We start from the raw sequence: 25,559 nt of genomic DNA on the forward strand, positions 1-25,559 counted from the left end.
GTCTTCCCTCCTCAGAGGAGTCAGTCTGATCCTGTTTTTTGTTTTCCGTTTTTTGTTTTCCGATTCCCTTAACAACCAACGCCCTTGGGCATTGTCCTATTGTCCCCCTTTTCAATCCCTTTTCATACTTCTTATATCAGTTCATCAAAAACAGGGATTTATTGAGCACCCACTTGTAACCAGCAGTGTGGGTAGCACATCAGTCCCAGAGAGAATCTGTCTTGGAATCCCTACCCCGTGATCCTTGGTTTCTAGGCAGCACAGCTCCCATGCCATCTTCTTTAGGAAAACTTCATGGACCTCTGTTTCTCCATGGCCTCGTGGCAGTGGACACCTCTCCCATGTGGCCTCCAAGATTGTGTATTGTTTATGGTTATTTGTATGTATGTCTACCCGACTAGACTGCGAGCCCATCCTCGAAAGCAGAAACAATATTTTATCTTTGTATTCTTTAGCATCTAACACAGTTCCTGGCACGTTAAAAAACATCTGTATAGTTGTTTGCTTAATACTTTTTCCAAAAAGGGATTTGAAATGCCTTACTGAAAATACATAAAGAATAGCAGAAATGGGGCTGAAGAAAAACAGGGGTAAGGGAATTATAGGGTCAAAGCCAATATTAACAATGACAGAATACATAATAATATGTAAGTGTTTATATTTGAGTGCCAAGCACTGTTCTAATTGCTTTACATGCATCGTCCTCATTTATTCTTCATAATAATCTCTCGAGGTGATTATGATTATAATCACCATAAGATGAGAAAACAGATGAGGCACAGAGAGGTTAAGTAACTTGCCCAAGTTCACACAGGTAGAAGGTGGGACTGGAATCCAGAGCCTGTGCTCTAACCACAGCCCTCCTAATGCCAAGGACAGGCATTCTGCATCACATCAATAAAAATGATTAAACTCCCCAATATAGGTCTCTTTAGAAAAAATGTCATATAAATTATAAATATGCACTGATGAACTAATATATTATGTCCATTGTAAAACACAAAAAATGGAAATTAAAATGGAAAAGAGAAAAATATAAATCACATGGGAAGGTCTGCTGGGGGTTCATCACGTGTAACCTCTCAGGTACACGCAGCCCACTCCTGAGCACGTGGGTACAGCAGGTGCTTCTGTGACCTGGACCCAGGCAATAGAGAAGAGTGCTGACTACTCACCACAGCTGTTCTAGGGGTAGCAAAATAATGTGGTTCAAGGGTGCACTTCCAGATTGCCTGAGTTAATCTAATAGTGATAATTATTTTAAACATCAACCATATTAATTGAGACTTTTCCGTATGACAGTCACTGCACTAAAAGTTTTTCTTGCATTTCTTCAGTTAATCCTTATCACGGTCCTGCGAGGCGATGACTATTATAATCGCCATTTTGTAAATGAGGAAATGGAGGCACAGGAGAGATTAACTTGGCCAGCAAGGGGTAGAGCTGAGATTTAAACCCATATTTATTGGCTTCTGAAGCCAATGGCCCTCATCACCTTTCTAACAGCCTCGGGAATTTTGAAAACAGATGATCTCAAACAATCATTTCTATTTACAGGATTTTTAAGAACACACCAAAATTGAGACAATGACATAACGAACCACCCCGAATGAATGGAATAATGATAACAATCCCTGATTTAATAACTGTCAATATTTCTCCATCTATACTTTTCTCTTCCTTTTTATCCTGACTTTTCAAAAGCAAATATCTGGTATCCTATCATTTCATCCCTAAAATATTACACATATATCTGGCATAGTAGGACATTTAGTCCATAATCATCATACTTTTATTACTCCTAATAAATTTAACATTAATTCCTTAATACTCTCTAATAACCAGTCTATATTAAAATATACCAATCAAAATAACTTTAAAGCTGGAAAAAAATGTGAGATTGGAGTTGCAAATGAAACCAGAGAAGCCAGCATCAGCCTGACGACTCTCTCAAAGCAACTCTGAGAAACACTTGTCACTTTTTCTTGATAATAGCAAGGGATGGTAGCTCTTAATGAGCGTTTACTATCCTGGGCTATGGCTTCTGACAGGAAAGAGGATGTTAGGTATTGTGTGTAGCCTGAGCACAATTGCCTGTAGAGAGTAGACATTCAAGTAATTGTGATTTGATTGACACTCTATCTTCCACGTACTGTTTCCTTAAGGCCAAGCAGTGGCATCAACATTTCATTCAATCTTTTCATTGATCTAGATGAGGAAACTGAGGGTCAGACTTGCCTAAGGGCCCATAGCTAGAAAGTGGAGGTGCTGAGATTCATCTCAGGCTGGTCGGATTCAGAATCTGAGTGGTCACCCATCTTTAAGTCATCACCAAGGGAGTTTGCTGGGTGGTAGAGGTCTGAGACCTCAGTAGAAGCAAAAAGATGTGAGAGAAGGGTGGGGAAGAAAGGAAGAGAAGAAGGAAGGAGAAAAGGAACAGAGTAAAAGGAGGTTGTGGGGTGAACACCTCATCGCCCCCTAGCTGGCCTTGTACCTTCTCAGGAGAACTCCTATGGGGGTTTCCTTAACGCTGAAGATTCCCCTTTGAGAGCCCAAGTGGCCTTGGGCTTCAGGGTCAGACAGCATGGCCTTGAGCAAAAATAACACAAAAGCCAACATTTACTGAACCTCTTTCTGAAACATCTGAAGCGCCAAGACACCATATCAGGATGGGAAGATATTGCTGTCATGCAGCTCACACTCTAGAAGGAGGGATGGACATTAAGCAATTAGATTAGCTAGTGAAATATAGCTGTCCCTTCCTGGGGGAAAAGAAAAACAAAGATAGTAAGGGGCAAATCCGATGAAGTACAATACCTGTAAACCGACTCTTCAGAAAGACAGAAAGAAAAGAAAAGTCCTGACTTGTAGCATTTGCTGATTTATTTCCAAGGTGTAAATATTCCCACCTTGGTGGATTTTCAGTTACCAGTGGTTGGCGAACAGGTTCATAAAATTCCTGAGTATTTACCAGTCTGCTTGAGATGGTAGAAACTGGCTCCAGCACGCCACTAGAACCACCGGAACAAAGATATCTGGAGTGGACAATATTTTAGAATCAAAAGAATAAATCGATGGGTGTTAAGTGACTTGCACTTTCAGCAAAGCTGAAACCTCAAGAGGAGAAAGCTACCAAGGCCCTGGGGAGCTCCCGAATTCAGTGTAGTAGTTCCCAAAGTTTGCTAGAGGACAAGAATCCCCTGTAGGGTTTGTTCGTACACGCAGATTGCTGGACCCTACCTAGAATTTCTGATTCAGTTAGTCTGGGAGATGCTGGGACCATTTAAAGCCACTGACATGGGAAAAGGAGGCTGCTCTAAAAGAAGCAAAATAGGAGAGTAGGATGTTTTAGAAGCAAGACCAGCTGCCACTAGATTTGGGACCTTTGAGTACAGTGAACTCAACTGGCATCTGTTGGGTATATAGAATGAAAGAAAAGACTTCGGAGCCTCCACCTTAAGACTCTAGAATTTAGATTCAGAGTGCCATTGTGTCCCTCAGGGCTGGCCCCAAACCTGGCACATATCAGAGACTCAAATATCTGTTCAATGAGTAACAGAGCGAATAACTGAATTATTGAATGAATGGTGGACTAACATATAATTATTTAATAAGTCATTGAGTGGATAAATTAATTGAATGGACAGATGGATGAATTCTTCAATTCTTTATACCTCTCATAGAAAGAGGGTGACAGGGAAGGCAACTGAATCCAATAGCAGTGCCATTTATGAGTGTTTTATTAATAGCTCAGTGCTGAGAACTTCACAAGCCTTTTTTCATTTAATCCTCACAGCAACCTCTTAGAGAGTTATGAACATCATTTTATAAGTGAGGAATTAGGTTGGGAGAGATATGAAACTTGCTCAATGCCATACAGGGGCAGAACTGGAATTTCAACTCTGCCATTTTACTCCAAAGCCCCAGTCAATGCTCAATAAATACTTCACTCAATACAGGACTTGCTTTTTATAGCTGATGCAACTACAGGTGAGTTTCCACTTATACAACCCCTGGAAGGCTGTAAATGTAAACACGGTTAATTACTTAATTTAGCTCCTTATTTAAAGGACGCTTTTCTATTGTATATCCCTTTATAAGTAAAGGATTACCCCGATTCATCTGCTTCCTAAACTTAAATTTTGTTCAAAGCAAGGTACCTATTAACTAAAGACCTCTACTTGCAGGGATTGGTTTAAATATTGCTGAGAATCTGGGATATTTAGTGTTTGGACACCTTACAACTATGGCCTCAATTTTCTGACATCCCATAGGACAGTATAAATAAAGGTAAATTAAATCTGTGTTCGAATTCGGAATCCATGAAAGAAGATGGATACGTTCAATATATGCAAAAATAAGAAGATTTCTACAGGATCAAAAGCACCATAAGCAAAGTCCAATAATGAGCCAGGAACTTGGGACAAAAATTTATAATTCATATTGTAGATCAAAGGTTAACTTGTCTTAATATATGTGAAGTTCTCATAAATCAATAAGAAAAAGACCCACAACTCAATAAAAAAGGGACCAAGGTAATTCACAGGAAAGAGACACAAATTGCTCTTTGATTTGTAAAAGACTGTCTTCCACGTAATAAACAAACAAAAACATAAACCAATTATTTGAGGGACTAATTTTGCACCTTTTATATTGACAAAAATAAAATCTATATTTGGGCCACCACACTCTTGCTTTTGGGGAGATAAACTGGCATAATGCCAAAGGATAGAAAATTGACAAAAATCTATACAAATTACTACTACAAATCCACTTTGAAGGTAAGTTATCCATGTGCAGGGTTATGTATGTACAAGGTCACTCGTAGCATTAAGTACCAAAAGATGGAAGTAACCTTCATATTCAACAGAGGACTGGGGCAATACACTATGGTCATTCATAAAATGGAGTTGGCTAAACAAAAGCCACCAGCCACATGGGGCTGGTGAGCCCTTGAAATGTGGTTAGCCTGAATGGAGATGTGTAAGAAGTATAAAGCACACACTGGATTTTGGAGACTTAATGTAAAATATCTCATTAATTTTTATATTGATTACCTGTTAAAATATTATTTTAGACATATGGGTTCAAATAAATTTATTAAAATCAATTTCACCCGTTCCTTTTTTTAATTTTTAAAATTTTTTTATTGTAAAATATAATCTCTCTATAAAAAAGCAATACATTTCCAAATACATTTTGGCAAGAAGTTATAGAACAGATTTTGAAGTTTGGTATGGGTTACCGTTCCACGATTTTTTGTTTTTCTTTCTAGCTGCTCCAAGACACTGGAGACCAAAAGAAATATCAATATATTGTTTCAGCAGTCATACTCATTCGTTAAATCCTATCTTCTCTGTTGTACTCCTCCTTCTCTTTAAATGACATATATACACAAAAGCAATGAATTTCAAAGTACATGGCAACAATTAATTGTAGAACAGATTTCAGAGTTTGGTATGGGTTATATAATTCTATAGTTTTAGGTTTTTATCCCTAGCTACTCTAAGGTACTGGAGGTTAAAAGAAATATCAGTATAATGATTCAGCACTCATACTCATTTGTTAAACCCTACCCTCTCTGTATAACTCCATCATCACCTTTACTCTTTCTATCCCACTCTTTAGTAGGGGTTATTTGGGCTATGGCTGTTCTAACTTTTTCATGTTGGAAGGGGTTGTCAATTATATGGGGTAGGGGGAAGAAACTAGTTGATGCTCACCTGTTACTTTTAACTTTCTTTAACGTGACTTCTAGAAAATGTAAAAGTATATGTGTGGCTTGCATTACATTTGTATTGTACAGTGGGGAGCTTTGAATAAGAGAAGGGAGAGGGCAGGCCTTGGTGGCTCAGCAGGTAAGAGTGCTTGCCTGCCATGCTTGAGGAACCGGGTTTGATTCCCAGTGCCTGCCCATGTAAAGAAAATTAAAAAATAAAAAAAAAAAGGGAGAAGAGCAAGGTACATGAGTGATTAGTATACCACCACGTGTGTTTTAAAGAAAGGAACAGAGTAATACAGATAAATACATACACAGACATTTGCTTAAAATGCTTCTGGAAGGACACCCTAGAAATAATATTGGCTGCTTTTGGGGAGGGAAAGGGTAGCCAGAGAACAGAGCTGGAATTTGAATCCTGAATCCTTCTGTAACTTCTAAATTTTAAATCAAAATGGACGGGTATTTTGAATAATATATTTTTTTAGTCAAAAATGTTTAACAGAGTACCAAAATATTCATCGAGAACTAAAAAAGAAAAACCCTAAGCATTTACAATACATACAGAAAAATGCACAGATAAAAAAGAGCTGGCAGATAGGGAAGGCCAGGGGAATGGGCTGGGGCAGGACAGGGAAGTCTTGCTCAATTCACTCTCACTTTTTTATTGCTATACTATTTGAATCTTTTATAAAGATAAAGCTTAACTTGTGTACATCTAAGAAAAAAACTAGCTCAGGAAGAAATATATGGAGATGTTCACAATTGCTCTTCAGATACTGAGATTATAGGTAAAATTTCATTCCCTCTACTCTTTTAAAATCATCCCCATTATTCTATAAATACTCCTACTTTTGTAATAGACGCACCAACAGACATTTTTTCCCCACTAGTTAGTTTTTTAAAAATACTTGAAAAGATTCCATTAGCCTTTTAAAGAACTTTAAACTATCTTACTTTATTGCTTTTTACAATGGTAACAAGTAATGCAAACTCCTTTTAAAATGTCAAACAGCGAGAATGTAGAAAGAAAACGTACCTCAGAATTCCATGACCTACGAGATAACCAGTATTCTTCAAAACTTTTTAAATACTGCATTTAAATTGAGAACAAAGAAATAATTTCAAATTCACTGGTGGGAGGGGCCAAGAACTGGAATAAACTTCTTTTGTGTCAAGCATAGTTCTCAGTGCTTTCCATTTTTCTTCTCACTGGATCTCGGCAACAACCCCGAGTAACCAAGAGACAAGGCTGGGAAGGTCCAGACAATTTTCTCAAGGCCACGCTCTAGTAAGGGGCAGGGCTGGCATTCAAATCCAAGTCCAGGAGACTGTCTAAAGCACTGCCTCGGGGCCCTGCCATCCTGCTGGGTGGGGCTGCGTGATTATGGTGCAGGGACTGGACTTGAGTCTGGCAGCCTTCTCCAGTGCTCCTGGGAATGGGCGTTTGATAAAGGATTTTTGACTTGGGTGATAAGCGTAGAGCTCAAGATTGGGAAAGGAGAAAATGATAATAGTGGAGTCGGGGGATAATCCATCCTGGAGAGTAATTTATAGTGGTTGCCAGGGGCAAGGTAAGGAAGAGAGGGAGTGGAACTGGAAGCCAGGGAGAGCATTACAGCCCTCCAAAGGGTTAACGCCAGGCAGGAAAGCCCCTGGGGAGAAGCTACCACCCAAGGCTGCAATCCCGGCCGCAGCCACCTCCCCCACCAGCAAGAACTAGACGGGCGGATAGGACTGGTTCCTCCAGGGATTCCCTGAGGCCCCTAGGCTGAGGTGAGCCGCGGGGAGGGACCGAAGTCCCGAGAACCGCATGCCCCACCTTCCTGTGGGGCTCAGAGAGTTAGGTGCCCTGGGATAGGTCCCCCATCCCGGCCCCTGACAGATGCAGCTCTGACCCAGGTGTGCGCTGGGAATGAGAGGTGTTGAGTCCCAAGCCTGGGGAATGCTCAGAGAATGGTGGGGGTGGCGGCCTTTGGAGAAAATGGGGTCTTTCTGGAAGGGGGTGGGGGCTGCACGAAGATCGGGGACGGTGAGTGGTTTTCCAGTCTCCCTGGTTCTCCTGGTCCTGCAGGGACAGGGCTGGGGGAGCTACCTCAGAGGGCCCCAAGTTCTCCCTCTGACCAACCACCCAAGGCCAGCTTCTGAGCTCCAGCTTTGCTCTCGGCACCCTCCCACCCTCCACCCTCGGTCGGCCGGGCCACAGACCTTCTTCCTTTGGGCCTTTCTATGTAAACCTTCTCTTCTCCTCCCTTCCCCTCCCCCCCCACCCCACAAACTCTTTGGAAATCTTTCAACTTTCTTTCAAGTTTCCCCAGGGCAGTTTGGGGTCTGTTTCAGAGCTTGGCCAGGGCGCTTTAACACCCCCAGCTGGATAAAGTGGATGAGACAATAGCTGCTATCACTTTACCATTGGAAGTGACCCCCGAATTTGCACTTCTTTCATCTTGGGACCAGAGCACTTGAGGGTGGGCGATTTCCTGGGGGGGAGTGGCTTAAGCTGCTTCCCCACTGGCCAGTTGGCTGTAGATGGTCCAGGCTCAATGGTCCACTACAGATATGAAACCAATTCTGGAGGGAGAGTCAACTCAGCTGGGGACGCTGCCCGGGAAGGCCTTTCCCCGCAGGGTGATTTAAATGTCCAAGGCTGGAAGGTGGAGAGAGAAGTGGACGCCCCCAGGGCTCTGGGCCACCCTCGAGGTCAGTAAAACTGGGGAAGCCCCCAGTCTCGGTAGGGAAGGACGGGTGCTCTTCCAGCTTGGGGGCCCCAGGGGAGTGAGGGGCAGCCTGGGGACAGTGAGGGGCCCGGGCCAAGGAACACTCCGAGAAGATGCTCTGAGCGTGGGTGGGAGTAAGTGTGGGGAAGGGAGGCGAGGCATTGTTTCAAGTTGTCTTTCTCCCCACCCCCACCTCCATCCCATCCCCACCCCCACCCCTGCCCGCCGACCTCTCTCCCCTCCCCAACCTACACAATGGTCTGGCCTCGGCCACTCCCCAAACTCTCTGAGTTTCCCGGATTGGGTTCCCCGTCTCAGCTGCCCCAGGCCAGCCACTAGCCTCCTGGCACCCCAAGGGACGACTAGTTCCCTGCGGCTTCCTCTCGCAGGCCTCACTCCCCACCCCCTCTTACCCCTCAGGCACGTGGTCCAGTATAGCAGCTGAACTTGGCAACTCCAGGCTGCAGGGTTGATTCGGTGGCCTCAGGCCTATGCTGGGTGCCCTTGGTGGCGGGAGGGTCCTTGGGAGATAGCTAGTTGCCGCCAGTCAGCCCTGGTGGCTGCCTGAGCCCAACTAGGCCACCAGGCCCCTAGGGAGGGAGCCAAGATGGCTGGCGCTCCTTTGGGCCCAGCGGGACACAGCCTGGGCAGCCGGGCCGGCTGACTGAGGGAGCAGGAGGCAGGCCCCGGAGGCGTGGAGCCACCCAGGTGAGAGACCCGTCCAGGAGAATATCAAACCCCACGGCCCTGCCGAGGGCTGAGACCATGTGGCCGCGTGCTCATTGGGCCTGGTTAAGTGTACAGGTCACAGAGCCTGCTCTGGGAGGGATGGGGGGAAAGGGAGGACCTGGGAGAGACACAAGGTCCTTGGAGAGCTACACGGAGCAGAAGATGAGGCTGGCAGGGAAGGAGTTTGTTCTAGAGGCCAAAGGCATGGCTCTGAGCCATAGCAGCCCATCCTTCCCTTGTCTCGCTTTGAGCCCTGGCTCACCCCTCTTAAAACTCAGGGACAGAGCCCAGGCCTGGGTTCTGAGACACTACCTGCTTGAAATGAGGTGACTGAGGGAAGAGGGAAGGTGGCCCTGGGGAACGTGGGGCTTTGCATCTTCTGCAGAGTTGTCTGTGTCCATCCATTCATTCGCGCCTTGACTCCAGGGCCCTTTCTGTGCTCAGCTAGGCTGGGTGCGTTTGGATGCCCTCAGGCCGTCCATCTTTCCCCACTTTCCCCAACGGTCTCAAGCACACACCCCTGAACGGTGACACTAGAGTCGTCTGGGTGTCTGTGTAATCCTTGAGGGCCTTGCTTCCTCAGTTTTGTGCCTTTTCATGTCCCTTCCAAGAGTCGTGCAGGCCAGGAGAGGCTGGCTGGGCAAAGCCTATAGTTTCGCTGTCTTATCTCGTTCTCTGCACACACCTGGCAACCACCGTGTCTGCTTTGCATTGCAGGAAGGGAGCCATTGCCCAAAAGACTGTGTTACACCTGAACCCCATCACCAATTGTCTACTTAAGAATGCTTGGCCTGCTCCTGCGGCCCCTGCTCCTTTCCCCACTGACCCGGGGGCGGGGTGGAGCATAGAGTCTTGTGGAGAGAATCTATTTTTTTTGTTAGCAAGTTTCGGGGGAAGCCAAAAGTGGCATGTTACCTATCCACGTCCCTTACCTCTGGGGGAAAAGGAAGGAATGAGATACGGTGGAGCAGGGTGGAACAGGAACAGGGAAGAATAGGTAGGGTGGGGCGGGTAGGGAGGGGTGGGGTTTGTGCATGAGGAAGCGTAAATCTGGACATTGTGTTGGAAGGTGTCTGGATATCGCTGTCACTGCTGCATGAATTCAGGCAAGTCAACCTTACCTCTCCGGGCCTCCATTTCCTTATCTGTCGAATCCCTGGGTTTGTTTCACAGCTCCAAACATCCATGTGTTTCCAGTTACTTTTGATGATGAGCACATTGGGTGATGTATTCTGGGGGGTGGAATTACAGTGGTTAGGAGAGGGGGCCTCCAGAGACAGACTGCTTAGGTTTTATTGGTTTTAGTAGTTGTGCAGTCTTGGGAAAGTTACTTGCATCCCCTGAGCTTCCGTTTGCCTGGGTATGACTTGGGAACAGGGGTCTTTGCCATGGTGCAGGTGTGATGGAGTTGTGGTTCACGCAGAGGGAAGGTGAGATCCACAGAAAAGCAAAATTACCTCTGAAAAGCCTGCCCTCAAATGTCCACCCCATGAAAAGCCCACAGAAGCTAGAACCCAATCGAAGGAAAGTCCAGCTTTGCTCAGGAAATCAGCTCACTGGGTGAAAGCACAGGAAGAATCACCCACACGATTTAAATTATTCTTTCCCTCTTTCTTTTGCTGAGACTTCGGTTGAATTACCTAAGTTAAATGCACACAGTAAGTAGTCAGTAAATGGTGGCTGTTTTCATAATTTTGTTTGCAACATATCTAGCTGAGTACTCATTTACATGCAGCTGTATAATAGCGTTTAACCAGTGACAGCGTGCAAGAAAAACAAAAAACAACAGCATCTTTTTTGTTGGGATGACTATCTGCCAAAATTGAAAAAAAGCTCATCTGTATACAGTTTGTTTTTTTAGGACTCAATTTTTATTGCATAAGAGACGTGCTCTTTTTTTTTTACATTTTTATTGTGAAATATAAACACAAAAGTTTCAAAGTACATTTTAACAAGTAGTTATAGAGCAGATTTCAGAGTTTGATGTGATTTACAATTCCAAAATTTCAGGGTTTTCCTTCTAGCTGCTCCAAGATACTGGAGACTAAAAGAAATATCAATATATTGATTCAGCAGTCATACTCATTTGTTAAATCCTATCTTCTCTATTATAACTCCTCCTCCTTTGATCCTTCTCTTAATCTTTAGGGATATTTGGGTTCTGCCTATTCTAACTTTTTTCATGTTGAAAAGGGGTGTTGACAATATGGGATAGGGGGATGGAACTGGTTGATGTTCTTGGGGAGGCTGGTAACTTCTGGCCTAGGAATCCTCTGAAGGTTTTAGGCTTCTGAAAAGTAAACTTAGTGTGTGAGAAGTGCTTTTTTTATAAGGACTAACATGGTGAAGTTATCTCCTGAGTTTAAAGAAAACTAATCGTTTTTTAAAAAGGAAATATAAAATGCATATCCATTTAACAGACTGAAAGCCCAATTCCTGGGTCAAATAAGACAATACAAGGGGAGATCTGGTTAGAGGCTATACCAGATTTGTCATGATAGACAAATAAAAAACCCCACAAAAACTATAGCATAGAAGTTTTGTTGAGAGGTAATTCTGGTTACCAACTTTTAAAGTTTTATTTTTGTGATTATCAAGTAAAATTATGGTGGTGTTCCATCAGTGCTTAAAATTTTTTTTTTAACTTTTTGAACCACAATCTATATTGAACAAACACATCCCTTTTTTTTTTTTTTTTTTGTCTCCATGAGCAGGTACTGGGAATCGAACCCAGAGCTCCGGCATGGCAGGCTAGAACTCTGCCTGCTGAGCCACCATGGCGAGAAACACATCCCTTTTAAATGTACAGTTTGATGAGCTGACAGATATCTCCACCTAAATACACAGTTTTTAAACCTAAGGCTAATCTTGAGCAATTTATCAGACTGTGAGAACAAAGATCTAAGAAATCAAAAGGATAATGGTTTCCTTTCTAATTTAAAATAGTGTCCATAAAGGAATAAGACTTTGCAACTCAGCACTAAAAAATGTACTAGGGATTGGGATGACCAGTTTGTGTTGAAAAGCTGGCTGACAATTGAGGCAGGAGATGAATCACAGGCCCTAAAGAGCATCTGGTTTCAACTATTGGCTCCACTGCTTACTTGCATAACCTTGAAGTAAGTTAGTCCAGCCTCAGTTGCCTCACCTGTAAATTGGGGATAAAGTGTTGCTGTCAGAAATAAGTGAAAAACTCTTAGGGCAGTGCATAGCAAATAGAAAATGCCCATCATCTTACTATGATGAGATTGGTGCTGAGCTTGTTTGTCATCTGCTTGAAAAGACTTTCTTTGTTCTAGGGGAGCAGTTTTCGGACTTCTTCATCTCATGATCTGTATATGGCCTGAAAAGTGGGGACCCAAAGAACTTTTCTTTACATAGGTTATAGCTATCAATATATATTGTATTTGAAATTAGAATTGAGAAATTAAGAAATATTAATTTATTTTAAAATAGCAATAAACCTGTTAGACAGTAACATAAATAACAGTTTTAATGAAGAAAAAAAAACAAAAAACCCACAGACAACTTTCCAGGACAAAAAACATATAGTAAGAAGAGTACATTGTTCCTCATTTTCTCAAATCTCTTTAATACCTGGTAATGGAAGATAGATTCTCATATCTGTTTCTATATTCACTCTGTTACGTTACATAATTTTGGTTGGAGTACATGAAGAAGATTCCACTTCATCAATTTGTAGGTGCAAAAAGAAAAATCATTTTGGTTGGCTTTTCAGTGGTATTCTTTGATACTATATCAAAATTCAACAAGTGGGGCAGGCCACGGTGGCTTAGCAGGCAGAGTTCTCACCTGCCATGCTGGAGACCAGGGTTCGATTCCAGGTGTCTGCCCGTGAGGAAAAAAAAAAAAAATTCAACAAGTGGTAGTTTTGCAAAGCTTAGGTAAAATGTAGAATCTTGAAACCGTATCACTGAACTTTTTACACCCTGTTATATTAAAATCTATTGCTCTATCTTGTACTTTAAATGGATCTTTTACTTGTGCTTGACTTTATAACATCAAATACTGGTTATGTGGAAAATATTGGTTCATTGAGTTGTGTGGATCTTCCAAATGCTGACCAATCTATAGTATAGCATAAAAAATGACGTTTGTAATTCCCACCACTGGGTCTCATCAGAAAAGTATGTATTGGGAAACTCCAAGTTCATTGTGATGGATACAGGTTTTCTAGTTAGTTTCATTTAAATTAATTTATCATTGGTAGAAAATACTACCTGTTTTTTCCTTGAAGTGACAGGCTAATCTCATTCATTTTTAAGAAAATGTCTATCAAATATTCCCGTGTCTAAATGACCAGTATCTGTCAGTCTCTTTCAAGTAAAATGATATTCCATGAATATGAATATGTTTTGGTGTGCAGAAATGCTTTATGAGTCCTCCCTGTTCTGTCACTAAATAGTGCAAAGATTGTACATAAGAGTCACAGTTTAATAAGATTTGTAGTCTTCATTGCTTCATCAGGGACTTGAAGTGAAACTAGATTTTTTTTTAACTGAGTAAGTGGTGGGGAAAAATACAGCTCCTCATACAGTTTGATACTACTGACTCTTTATACTAAGGTACCAGGTTTTACCCAAATGCCACTACAGTGAAAAAAGACAAATAATATCTTACCTTATTGTCTTGGTGTATATTAGTGTTATCATAAAAATAGTTTAGCTTACAGACCCAGGGGTCTGTGGACCATACTTTTTTTTTTTTTTAAACACAAGCAGGCACCGGGAAATGAACCCAGTCTGCAGCATGGCAGGTGAGAACTCTGCCACTGAGCCTCCGTCGCACCGCCCTGTGGGCCATACTTTGAGAATCGTTCTTCTAGGGAAAGGCAGGCCAATTTTGTCTAAAGCCTTTAGTAGGTACAGAGGTACAACTGTTACAGCTGCACTATATAGTATGTAAGTGCTAATACAACATTTCTCTCCATCTTTTATTTTCATTATCACATTTATGCCCATAGCAACTCAGTGGTAGATACTTTCATTACCATCTCTATTTTGCAGATTAGAGTCCAGAAGCATGGAGAGATTACGTAACTTGCCCAGGTTGACCCAGCAATTGTCATAGCCAGATTGAAGGCCAGACTCCAGAGATAACACTTGTCCATGGTGCTGTTGAGCAATTGAACAGATATGAGGAGAATATTAGTTAGAATCTGCTGTGGGGGAATGGGAGAAGGTGGACATTGCCTCTGGGGAGAAGGTACAGGAATGGACAGGGCCACCGCTGCTGGGTGTCACTGGGGTACCTTCATCCTGACCTCTGCCCTTTGACCCTGGCAGGATGACTTCTCGGGACCAGCTGGTGCAGCAGGTGCTGCAGGATCTGCAGGAAGCGGTGGAGTCCGAGGGCCAGGAGGGTCTCGTCCACGTGGCCATGGAGGCCAAGCAGGTCCTGTCTTCCTTCACCCTCCCCAGCTGCCGGGAGGGGGGCCCGGGCCCCCAGGTGCTGGAGGTGGACTCAGTGGCCCTGAGCCTGTACCCCGAGGATGCTCCACGGAACATGCTGCCACTCGTGTGCAAGGGCGAGGGCAGCCTGCTGTTCGAGGCAGCCAGCATGCTGCTGTGGGGCGACGTGGGGCTCAGCCTGGAGCTGCGGGCCCGCACGGCGGTGGAGATGCTGCTGCACCGACACTACTACCTGCAAGGCATGATCGACTCCAAGGTGATGCTGCAGGCCGTGCGCTACTCCCTGTGCTCGGAGGAGTCCCCCGAGATGACCAGCCTGCCGTCCGCCACGCTGGAGGCCATCTTCGACGCCGACGTTAAGGCCACCTGCTTCCCTAGCAGCTTCTCCAACGTCTGGCACTTGTACGCTCTCGCCTCGGTCCTGCAGCGCAACATCTACTCGGTCTACCCCATGCGCAACCTCAAGATCCGGCCGTACTTTAACCGCGTCATCCGGCCCCGCCGCTGTGACCACACGCCCTCCACGCTGCACATCATGTGGGCCGGCCAGCCCCTCACCAACCACCTCTTCCGCCACCAGTACTTTGCCCCCGTGGTGGGACTGGAGGAAGTGGAGGCCGAAGTTGCCACCAGCGTGGCGCCGGCTCCCCGCGCGCTGCCACCGCCGGCCAAGACTCTGGAGCTGCTCAACCGCCAGCCGGGCCTCAGCTACTCTCACCTCTGTGAGCGCTACAGCGTCACCAAGAGCACCTTCTACCGCTGGCGGCGGCAGTCCCAGGAGCACCGGCAGAAGGTGGCCACCCGCTTCTCGGCCAAGCACTTCCTGCAGGACAGCTTCCACCGCGGGGGTGTCGTGCCGCTGCAGCAGTTCCTCCAGCGGTTCCCCGAGATCTCCCGTTCCACCTACTATGCCTGGAAGCACGAGCTGCTTGGCTCGGGCGCCTGCCAGGTCCTGAGCCCCCGGGAGGCCCTGGCGACCGTGGAGAAGCCACCGGAAGAGCGGGTTGCCAGGGGGCTGGGGTGCCCCCCGCTGGCTGCAAGCCCTGGAGTGGTCTTAATGCAGCGGGCCAAGACGTACCTGGAGCACTGCATCTCCCTGAACACGCTGGTCCCCTACCGCTGCTTCAAACGCAGGTTCCCCGGCATCTCCAGGTCCACCTACTACAACTGGCGCCGAAAGGCCCTCCGAAGGAACCCCGGCTTCAAGCCCGCACCAGCCCTCTCGGCAGATGGGGCTCCCAAACCAGCGTCTGCTGGGAGAGAGGCCGTCCTCCCCTGGAAGGGTGAGGCCAGAGAGGAGACAGGGAAGGCGAGGGGTGGGGAGTCACCCAACCCCCAGGAGCCCCCACCCGGGAGGATGCCCCTGTCCCGCTGGCAGAGGCGTCTGCGCCGGGCTGCCCGCAAGAAGGTGCTGAGCGGGCACCTCCCCTTCTGCCGCTTCCGCCTCCGCTACCCGACCCTGTCACCTTCCGCCTTTTGGGTATGGAAGAGTCTTGCCCGAAGCTGGCCCAGACTCCCACCAGAGGCCCCCGCCTTGGGCAAAGGGGTGCTGGAGGCGGAGGGGAAGCCGGAGAAGGAGGCTGGCAGGAATGTCACGGGGGTGATGGCCCCACCCGAGGGGGCGTTTCCAGGAGAGGCTTCCTTGGAGGCCCAGGGAGGGCCAGTCAGGGAGGGGGCCCTGCGAGAAGAGGACTCGGCCCAGGGCTGTTCCTCCAGTGGGTCCCTGGCCAGCTACCCTGTGGCTGCGGCGGCAGCAGGCAGCAGGGATGGCCAGGTGCTGGTGATGGACATGATCGCCACCGCAAAGTTCAAGGCCCAGGCCAAGCTGTTCTTGCAAAAGCGCTTCCAGTCCAAGAGCTTCCCCTCCTACAAGGAGTTCAGCGCCCTGTTCCCCTTCACTGCACGCTCCACCTACTACATGTGGAAGCGGGCCCTCTACGACGGCCTCACCCTGGTGGACGGCTGATGGAGGAGGCACGCAGGGGCTGGGAGGAAAGGAGACCAGGGTGGACAGGGTCAGGGAGCTGGGTTACCCTCTGGCCTGGCCAGGATGCCCTTTGCTCCAGCTACCATGTGGCCTGCCCTCGGTCCAGGTAGCGTTTGTGTTTCTTGTCTCCAGGGTAGGGAAAAGCCAGACATGAGTCACCTGGTCTCTTGCAGAAAGCTCCGGGACCAAAGAGGTCCTCTTCAGTTGATTGCCATTTTAATTTTTATTGTGTTTCGGTTTTAATTTTTTGTTTTGACTTAACTGGGTTGTCTGGGCCCCCTTGCTGCTGTTGGAAGCTGCATGGGTGGGGGTAGGGGGCGGGAGGGTTGGTTAGCTGAAGCTGCTTTTCCTGGGGACAAATGGAATATCCGAACATGACCATCTGTTCCATTGGGCAAAATAGGTGTCCTCAGTTCATTTTCGGGGTCAGCAAAGATATTTTCCAAAGGGACATTACAATTGAATGTGGAGCAGGCCAGGGATTCCTGCTGGGCTTCCCCAGTGAAGAGGGTGCCAGGCCAGCCTGAGCAGAAGCAGGAATGTATAGGGAGAACCATGGGTGACCTTTTAGGGAAGGCCAAGAGTCAGACAAGGGTCAGACTGTCGAGGGGCTGGCCTGCCCCCTGGCAGGGAATGTGGCTCAGTGGGGAGGCTGGCGGGGTAAGGTGCAGATCCTGTTTGGGAGAAAAGGACCTCGAGTCTTTGCTTGCTGGTGCCTGGTCCATCAACAATGGCCCCACCCTTTTGTCCTCTGCCAGTCCTGGAACTCAGGGACCTCTGCCTTTCTGCTGAGTCTCAGAGCCTCCCAGCCGATCATCAGGAGGGGCAGGAGACCGAATTTGCCTCGTCTGAGAGTAAAGTTGGAAAACCAAAGAAATAAAGTGACGTGGTGCCCACAGCCCTTGGTCTCTGGTGTTTGTTTTGCCAAGATGTGACTGCCCATTCCACCTGACCTTTTGGTTTAAGAAAAATGGAAAGTGACCATTTCTGTCTTGATGGGAAATAACCAGGTCAGAGGGAGATATGCTGGGGACTCTAGAATTAAGTCTAGAAGTGGCCTGGGCAGCTCCTCCAGCTGGGGTGGGGCTGCAGCTGCCTGGACAGACCCCTCCCATCAACCAGAGAAATTTGGGACTCTTAAATGCTCAGCGGCTAGGCCAGCACTGAAGGTCCAGTGTGTACCTGCATGCATTCTATTTAACCCTTGCGATGCTCTCAGGCAGGCTTTGTCCCTGCCACCGATGAGACTGACCCTCAGAGTGGTTAGGTGGCATGCTCCTCCTCTTGTGGGGCTGAGCTGTAAACTCTGGCCTTTGCTTGTTGGATTGAGCCATCATTAGGGAAGATTCCCTTTGGCCCTTTCTGTCTAGGTTTCCTGCAGTAACTGTTGTCATCTTTGAAGTGCTGGGGAGTCCTTGATACCCCTCTTTTTCTCCCCCATGTTCAGTCCATCAACAAGGTCTGTTGGCTCTGACTCCAAAATATATCCAGGTTCCTTACCTCCTCTCTGCTGCCACCATCACTCCTGGACCACATCACAGCTGCCTTTCCCCTATCACTGCCTACTGCCTGTCCCTTTTCTCTTGTCCCCACACAATCCATTCTCCATAGAGCTGCCAGAGACATCCGATTCTGCCTCTTTGCTTTCTGAAGCGCTTCAGTGGCTTTCCTTGACTCTTAGAATTTCTTGCTCTGCCTTACAGAATTCATCATCTGACCCTGCCTCTTCCCCCAGCCTCTTCTCCCACCCTTGTCCCCACCCCCCTCTGAACTCCAGCCGCACCACTGCCTCTGGTCTTAGACCTGCTCCCACTCTAAGGGACTTAGTGTTTGTTCCTTTGGTCTAGGATGACTTCTGTTGTCTTCTCATGGCAGTTTCCTCACCATTTAGATCTCCAAGGGCCACTATCACATCAGCCTTTTTTAATTCTCCACATGGTGCTTATTACCATCAAATTTCCTTATTTAATTACTGCCTGCCCCCCTCCCTGTGCTTTCATTAGAACATAAGCTTCACGTTGGCAGGGTTCTTTCTGATGTGCTCACACCACTGGATTTCTAGCAGGTAGGTTCGTACTTGGCAGAGCTAGTGAGGAATGAATGAAATGGGGCCACCATCCCTTCCTTGCTTTTATCTGATGGGGTTGAGTTTCTGATACTAGACTGGTTTTCAAATGGATATTCAACTTCAACTGTCCAGTTCTATCCTGGCAAAGACCAGAATGATCTTAGTAAAACCCGATTTGACTCATTGCTGGATTTCCCACTGCTGTTAGCACAAAATGCAAGCTGCATAACACCCACCTGAACCTGGCCTCTACTTACCTCTCTGGTTCCTACCATTGACCGCCTATGCTCGGCCTTCCCACCCAAACTGATCTTGGCCCCTATCTACTTTCCTCCTATGTTAGTGCCAACCACACCGCATTGCCATTGATTGTCTGAGAGTTCTGTGGGGCAGGGCTGTGTCTATCCCGGTCTCCACTGAAGCCCCAGCGTCTGGCACAGTGTAGTTGTTTGGTAGTCCCTTGACATTTGGTGAAGGGGTGGACCAGGGACGTTACCATCTGGCGTGATTCTTCTGCAATAGCCACCTACAACCTGCAGGTGGCAATCGGGTGCAGCAAGAGACGAAGCTTCTGCCTTACAAGTAGGCACAGCCCTAGAAGGCTTTTTCCCACCCCCAGCCCACCCTCCCTACCACCTGGGTCTTCAGGATGTGGCCCCAGTCTCCTCGCCGAGCACTGCCCTGGTGGGGCTCTGGATTCTCCTGTTTGCTCCCTTCCCTGTGCTCTTAGACCAGAGCAGGCTGTGCAAAACCTAGAACAGGGTCTTAGAACCACCAAATGGAAGCTCCTGGAGCTCATTAGGAGTGGATTCCGGGATGCCATCTAAATCTGCTGATTCCAGCTTTAAATGTTGAAAAGGCGGTATGTGTGCATGGATGAGTTATTTAGTCCTGTGTTGACTCACTTTTTCCAGCTGTAAAATGGGGATTATAGTAATGCCTATAATGTAGTACCGTGTACCTAGTAAGCGCTAGATGAGCATTTGCTATTCATAATAATAATGTCCAGTTTGAGAACCCCTGGGAGTCCATTCTTGTTTTCTAGGGGAAAGCTGGTATCCAGGGAAAATCTTGTCCAAAGCTGCCCTCCAGATTAAAGACAATCCTATCTCAAGATTGAAAAGTCTTTTTGCCAGATGCCAGCCCTGAATTCCAGGTCCATAGTACATCTTTTAGCTTCTGTTGATAAAAATACGTCAATATGTATTGATTTGGAAAAGACTTTGCAAGTATGGATATATTATTCTTGTGTAGAAAAGCTGTTTCCTTTATTATCTGTTAGAAAGGCAGGACCTAAACCATGATCATATTTGCTAAGAATACCTCATGCTGATTTTGAAGTTGACATTTGTTGAAGTTATTCGTTGTTTTTGTTTTGCACCAATTCTTTCTTAGATGCAGATATACAAAGGGATTCTAGTGAAGTGAACAATGTGTGACTAAGGGAAGAAAGCAGAATGTGTGAGGTTAACTTTGCATCTTCCAACATTCTGTGCATTTGTAAAGTAAAACAACTGGTTCTAAAAATTAAAAATGTAAAAGTTTCATCCTAAAAGACAGTTTTAGTTTGCTAATGCTGCTTGAATGCAGTACACCAGAAATGGACCGGCTTTTATGAAGGGAATTTATTTAGTTACAAATTTACAGGACTTCAGAGAAAAGGCAGCTGGCTCGCCTCTGGCTTTCTTTGTCACATGGGAAGGCACACGGTGATATGTGCCCGCTCTTTCTCCCGGCTTCTGGGTTCAAAGGGCTTTCCCCGGGGAGTTTCCTCTTTACATCTCCAAAGGTCTGGGTTTGAGTTGCTGAGCTCTCGTCTAACCTCTCTTTTTAAGCCTCACTCATGGAGGAAGGCACTCCCCTTAGCTGACCGTGGATGTAATTAGCCATAGATGAAATTCACATGCTGGTGATTTAAGTCCAAGCAACCGATCAACTGGGACCATCACCTGGCCAGGTTGATGCCTGAACCTAACTACTATAAAGACCAATCAGGAGAAATAGGAATAAATTTTAAACAGCATTGTATCGTAGATTTATCCCCTGGGGTCCTGCGTTTTGGTGGGGATGCTCTTGCCTACCATGATTCATAAGATCGCTCCTCAAATATTTTTCTGGAGTCCAGGATCATGGCATTACTGTGACCCTTGGACTTTTAGCTTTCACCACACATCCCTACTAGGCCCTCCTGGATGTTCTACTACTACCTAATTCTCACTAAGCACCAATGCTTAGTGCTCCTCTCTCATCCCCACCAAGCCAGTCCTCTCCCACTGTACCCCACCCTGGTTGCTGTAGTATTAGGTCATTGGTTGAATCAGCCAGGAAGTTGGGAGTTTCCCACATTTCCATCCTAGTAATATTCAAGGAACATTGCAGGCTTCAAATCGTTCTGTGTAGCTGGGTTATCACAGAGAAGAGACTTTGATTAGTCCATCATCCCTATCTTTTTCCTATGCACAACTTTCATACCAGATTCATACCTGGTCCCATCCAAGGCCACTGGCCAGCCAGAGCCTGATCCAATTGTGTATAGCCGAGGTGTTAGGCCAGCCTTGCTTGCGAGGGGGTCGGGCAGATGCCAAAGGCTTCTACCTGGCAGCTTATGATGGGCTGAGTCCTGTGTTGTCAGCTGAGGATGTGAAACCATTTGACTCTTGCCCTATAATAGCCTCAGTTGAAGCAGCTGTGGTGTGACCCAACATGACACAGACACAGAAATGTACATTGGAGTCACGGGGAAGGATGTGCTGGCTTTGCCTGGCATCTCACATTGCATCCTGAGCCTCTTCCTGACCTGTAGTTTCTTAGGGCAGCTCCTCTCTGCGAACACCAGCTGCCTCGGGGTACTTGGGAAGTGCCTCAGTTGGTCCACAAATGCCCTGGTCACTGGCTGCAAAACGCTGCAGTTTGGTAGCTGTCACAGGAGTACTGGAAGCTAAGGGGTAGGGGCCCCAACACAAGGCAGCTGTTAGGATGGGGCTAGAAGGCCAGGAAGCAATGCTCAGGAGGGCAGTGCAGGGCGAGGCTGATGTGACCCTCAGTGCTGTCTGGCCACCCTTGCTGGCCAAACTTCTAGCAGGAAAGTTCTCCTGTTTATGATCACCCCTCTCCAATCTGCCCCTAGTGACATCCCAGGAGGTTTATGGAGCGTCATCCTCAGGCTTTTAATGTCCTCATTACTGGCTTATCTCATGGAAGAGGAGGAAGAGTAGGAGGGGCTTTCAGGGAAATGAAAAGCAGCAGAAAGTAGGTTTAATGGGGAAAAAAAAAATTTCCATGGAAAATGACTTTGAAAATAGCATGAAATCCTCTTAACTCTAGCAGCTCCTCCCTGCCAGGCAGGAAAAGCTGGGGAGATGGAGATAGGAGGGCAGCCAGATGGAAACAGGGCAGGCAGCTGCTCGCACGCCAATCCCTGCTTGAGGAGACCACTAGGGTGGGGTGGAAGAGGGGCAGGAGGGCTGCTGGGGTCGTCCCCAGGGTCTCATCCCTGTTCCAGGCTGTAGGGCCCAGGATGTAGGCTGGGGAGAGGTCAGGGTTCAGGGGGAGGGGAAGCACAGGCTGTCAGGAGGTAGGGAGGTCGGCAGAGAGCTTCCAGCTCTGAGCGACTCTGGGTCTTCTCTCTTCTTCAGCCCCCAGCCCAGCCTGGCTCAGAAGAGGTGCCAGATTTCATGCAGTTTCATGGCCAGTGGGTGTTGTCAGTTAAGCCAAGCTCCGGACTAGGTCCCCTGACTTTGGGCCAGAGTTATCTTTTGCAGTCATAAGTCAGAATTGGGGGTCAGCGATGGGGGCACAGCCGGGCTGCATTGCCATATCCAGGACAGGCCCCGATGGCGGTGGATTCTGCCCAACCTCAGACCTCACCTTCTGGGCACAGGAGGGAGGCTGGCATCTTTGGGGGTATCCTCCCCGCTTCCCTCCCTTCCCCCGACCCATATTTGTGGAGGCCTAGGGGTGAGGGAGAGACGGTTACAGAGCCGGCTAAGATCGAGCCCTCCCAGGGTTGTTTATAAACACTGACTGCATAACTGATTCCCAGTCCTAGGTTCAAGGGTTCTCAGGGGCTCAATAAATGTAGTTGGCAATTTTATGCCTTCATTTAGAATTTTAGATGATAGCCTTAACTCATTTCATAGACAATAAAGACATAACCCTTTTGCAAGGATAATCTGCCAGGATATTTTATGCAACAAGGCTTTGGTTTTTACATTCTTTCTTGAACCAGGGCCTGCTAATATGCTATGGGCTGGAACGGAGGGAAGTAAGGGTGGTGTGTGGCCCCTGCTGCAGGACCAGGGATGGATTCCTGAAAGAGCCTTTAAAGGACTCTTCAGCGCACCCAGGTGAGTGAAGGGGTGGGGGAGGTGGGCGTGGAGGGTCCAGGCCTGGAGCTGGGAAAGACCCCAGGGGGGCAGGATCTTGAACAGTCATTTGACCCAGGCACTTTGAAGAGGCCTGAGACGGTTTAAAATTACTGAAGTTATGTACACTAAAGACTTCTGGACCCCATCTCTGAGCCTGCCCTTCATTTTCCAGACGAGTGATACTTACATTTTGGGCAGAACGGGGAAAATGAGGCTGGAAGGCTAGGCAGGCTGTTGTGATGGAAGCCAAGGACAGAGGGACAGACTCAGCTCACCGTCAGGGAGGCAGGGCTACCTCTGCAGCCAGTGGCATCCGCGACCGTCACCTGGCGGCCCTAGGGGACCCTCCCCGGAGCTGGTGTCTCCGCAGCTCTCCCTTCTTCGCTGTTTCTCCAGTTTCCAGCCAACTCCCAGGTGTGCTGGAGCCTGCTTGCTCTGGCCCTCAGCAGTGATGACAGGCAGGTGGCTCAAAACTGGCCCTGATGGGATTATTTCCATCACAGCAATGGGCAGATACCACTAGTTGGGATTCTTTTCTCCTCCGAGAAAACAGGCAGGTGGCTGTTAAACACTTACCAACACAACCCCCTAAGCAGGTGGCCGGATAAAATACAGGCACCCAGTTAAATTTAAATTTTCAGATAAATGAGGAATAATTTTTTTTAAGTATAAGTATGTCTCAAATGTTGCATGGGGCATACTTATACTAAAAACATAATTCACTGTTTACCTGAAATGAAAAGTTAATTGGGTGTCCTGTATTTGGCAACTCCATCCCCAGTAAGGATCTGACGGGTTGGCCCATCCTGTCCCTTTCAGCAGCTCCCAGAGCAGCAGGGCCTTTTTCCTTGCTGTCACCTCTCATGCCCCAGCTGGCCTGGCCATGGAGCAGACCAGCACCTGGCCCCAGGCTCTCTCTCTCTTGCTCTGTCAACCAGCTCCACATGTGGGGTCCCTCCTCCAGCGTCCCGGAGGAGACACTCAGCTTCCACTCCAAACCCCCTCATTTCTTAATTCAATAAGTAGTTTTTTTTGAGTACCTACTATGCATCAGAACCTATTGTGGTTAGAGGGAATAGAGAGTGATCATGTCAGATACAGCCCTGCCCTCAGTGAAATTTGCATTTACTGGAAGCAGACTGACAGTAGCCCAAAAAACAATAATTTTAGGTGGTGAAAAGAGCTGGGAAGGGATGTGGGAATAGAGCCGGGGGCTGACTCCAGATGGGGACCAGGAAAGGCCTCTCTGCGGGATGATGTTACTTGGACTTGATGACTGACAAGAGCCAGTCATATGAAGGCCTAGGGGAGAGGGTTCTGGGCAGAGGAGGGACAGCTGGAGCTATCACAGGCATACCTGTCTGGTGATGGCTTCCTCGGCTCTCCCTGTCCCAGGGGGGAATGGTTCCTGAGAACACCAGGCAGGAGCCTTGTAGGAGGTCATTGCACGCCTGCCCTCCTAAAGGAAGCCTGTTCCCTGAGGCCAGAGTCCCCTTTCTCCTCCCTTTGATGTGCTCCCAGGCGGGAGCTGGGGTGTCCACCCTGCCCCCCCCATTCTGAGCAGCTGCCCTTCCTGCAGGGGGTGCTGTGACCCGTGCTGGGCGAGAGGTGGGGGAGCTGCTGGCATGGGGGGAGGTCATGTGGCAGTGAAGCAGGAGGTGGGCTGGACAAGAGAATCGATTTGGAGAGGGTAGAGGCCCTTTCCAGGGATGTGGGATGGGCTGCTAGGATGGGGTGAGTGACACAGTGTTATGTGTTAAATTGTGCCCCCCCCCGCAAAAAAAAAAAAAACAGAACCAAAAAAACACTCCCAAGTCCTAAGCGCCTGACCCTGTGAATTTATCTTATTTGGGAATAGGGTCTCTGAAGATGCGATTTGCTAAAGTGAGGCCAAATTGGATCAGGATGGGCCCTAATCCGATATGTCTGGTGTCCTTATAAGAGGGAACTTTGGACACAGACAGACAGACAGACACGGAGAGAAGACAGCCATGTGAAGACAGAGGCAGGGGATGGAGTTAGGCTGCCACAAGCCAAGGAACAGCAAGCATCGCTGGCCACTGTCAGAAGCCAGGAGAGAGTTCGGGAACAGTTTCTTCCCTACAGACTTCAGAAGAAGCCTGGCCCTGCTGACAACTTGCTTTTGAACTTCTAGGCTCCAAAACTGCGAGACAGTAAAGTTCCACTGTTTTAAGCCACCCATTTTGTCGCACGCTGTTTTTGCCTTCAGACAACGGAAACAACCATCGGCAGGCGCTTTATTGTTATAAGAGCCTCATTACCCGGAAGGTTGTATATTGCCTTTCTTCATGATGAATTTAGCTACTTGGGAGTTTTTAATTTTAGTAATGTCACTGAGTGGGAACATGTACAGACAGATATTAACCTTTGCTATAAAGCTACTACAATCAATACAATATGGTATAATATGTAAACTTTCATCGAGTTGTATACTTAAGATATTTGCACTTTTCTATGTAAGCTAAAGAATGTAATGATGAGAACCTGTTGGTTAAAAACAAAACGAAACACAATATGAT

At 47.2% G+C, this 25,559-nt stretch overlaps 1 protein-coding gene across 1 annotated transcript; it reads left to right on the plus strand.

Moving 5' to 3' along the window:
- Positions 1-14,472: 14,472 nt before the first annotated feature.
- VRTN (vertebrae development associated) lies at positions 14,473-16,563 on the plus strand. Its single transcript, XM_077122269.1, has one exon. The coding sequence runs from the start codon at positions 14,473-14,475 to the stop codon at positions 16,561-16,563; it is 2,091 nt and encodes a 696-aa protein (XP_076978384.1).
- Positions 16,564-25,559: the final 8,996 nt, after the last annotated feature.

This window comes from Tamandua tetradactyla, chromosome 12, assembly GCF_023851605.1.
Source record: "Tamandua tetradactyla isolate mTamTet1 chromosome 12, mTamTet1.pri, whole genome shotgun sequence".
Lineage (NCBI taxonomy): Eukaryota > Metazoa > Chordata > Mammalia > Pilosa > Myrmecophagidae > Tamandua > Tamandua tetradactyla.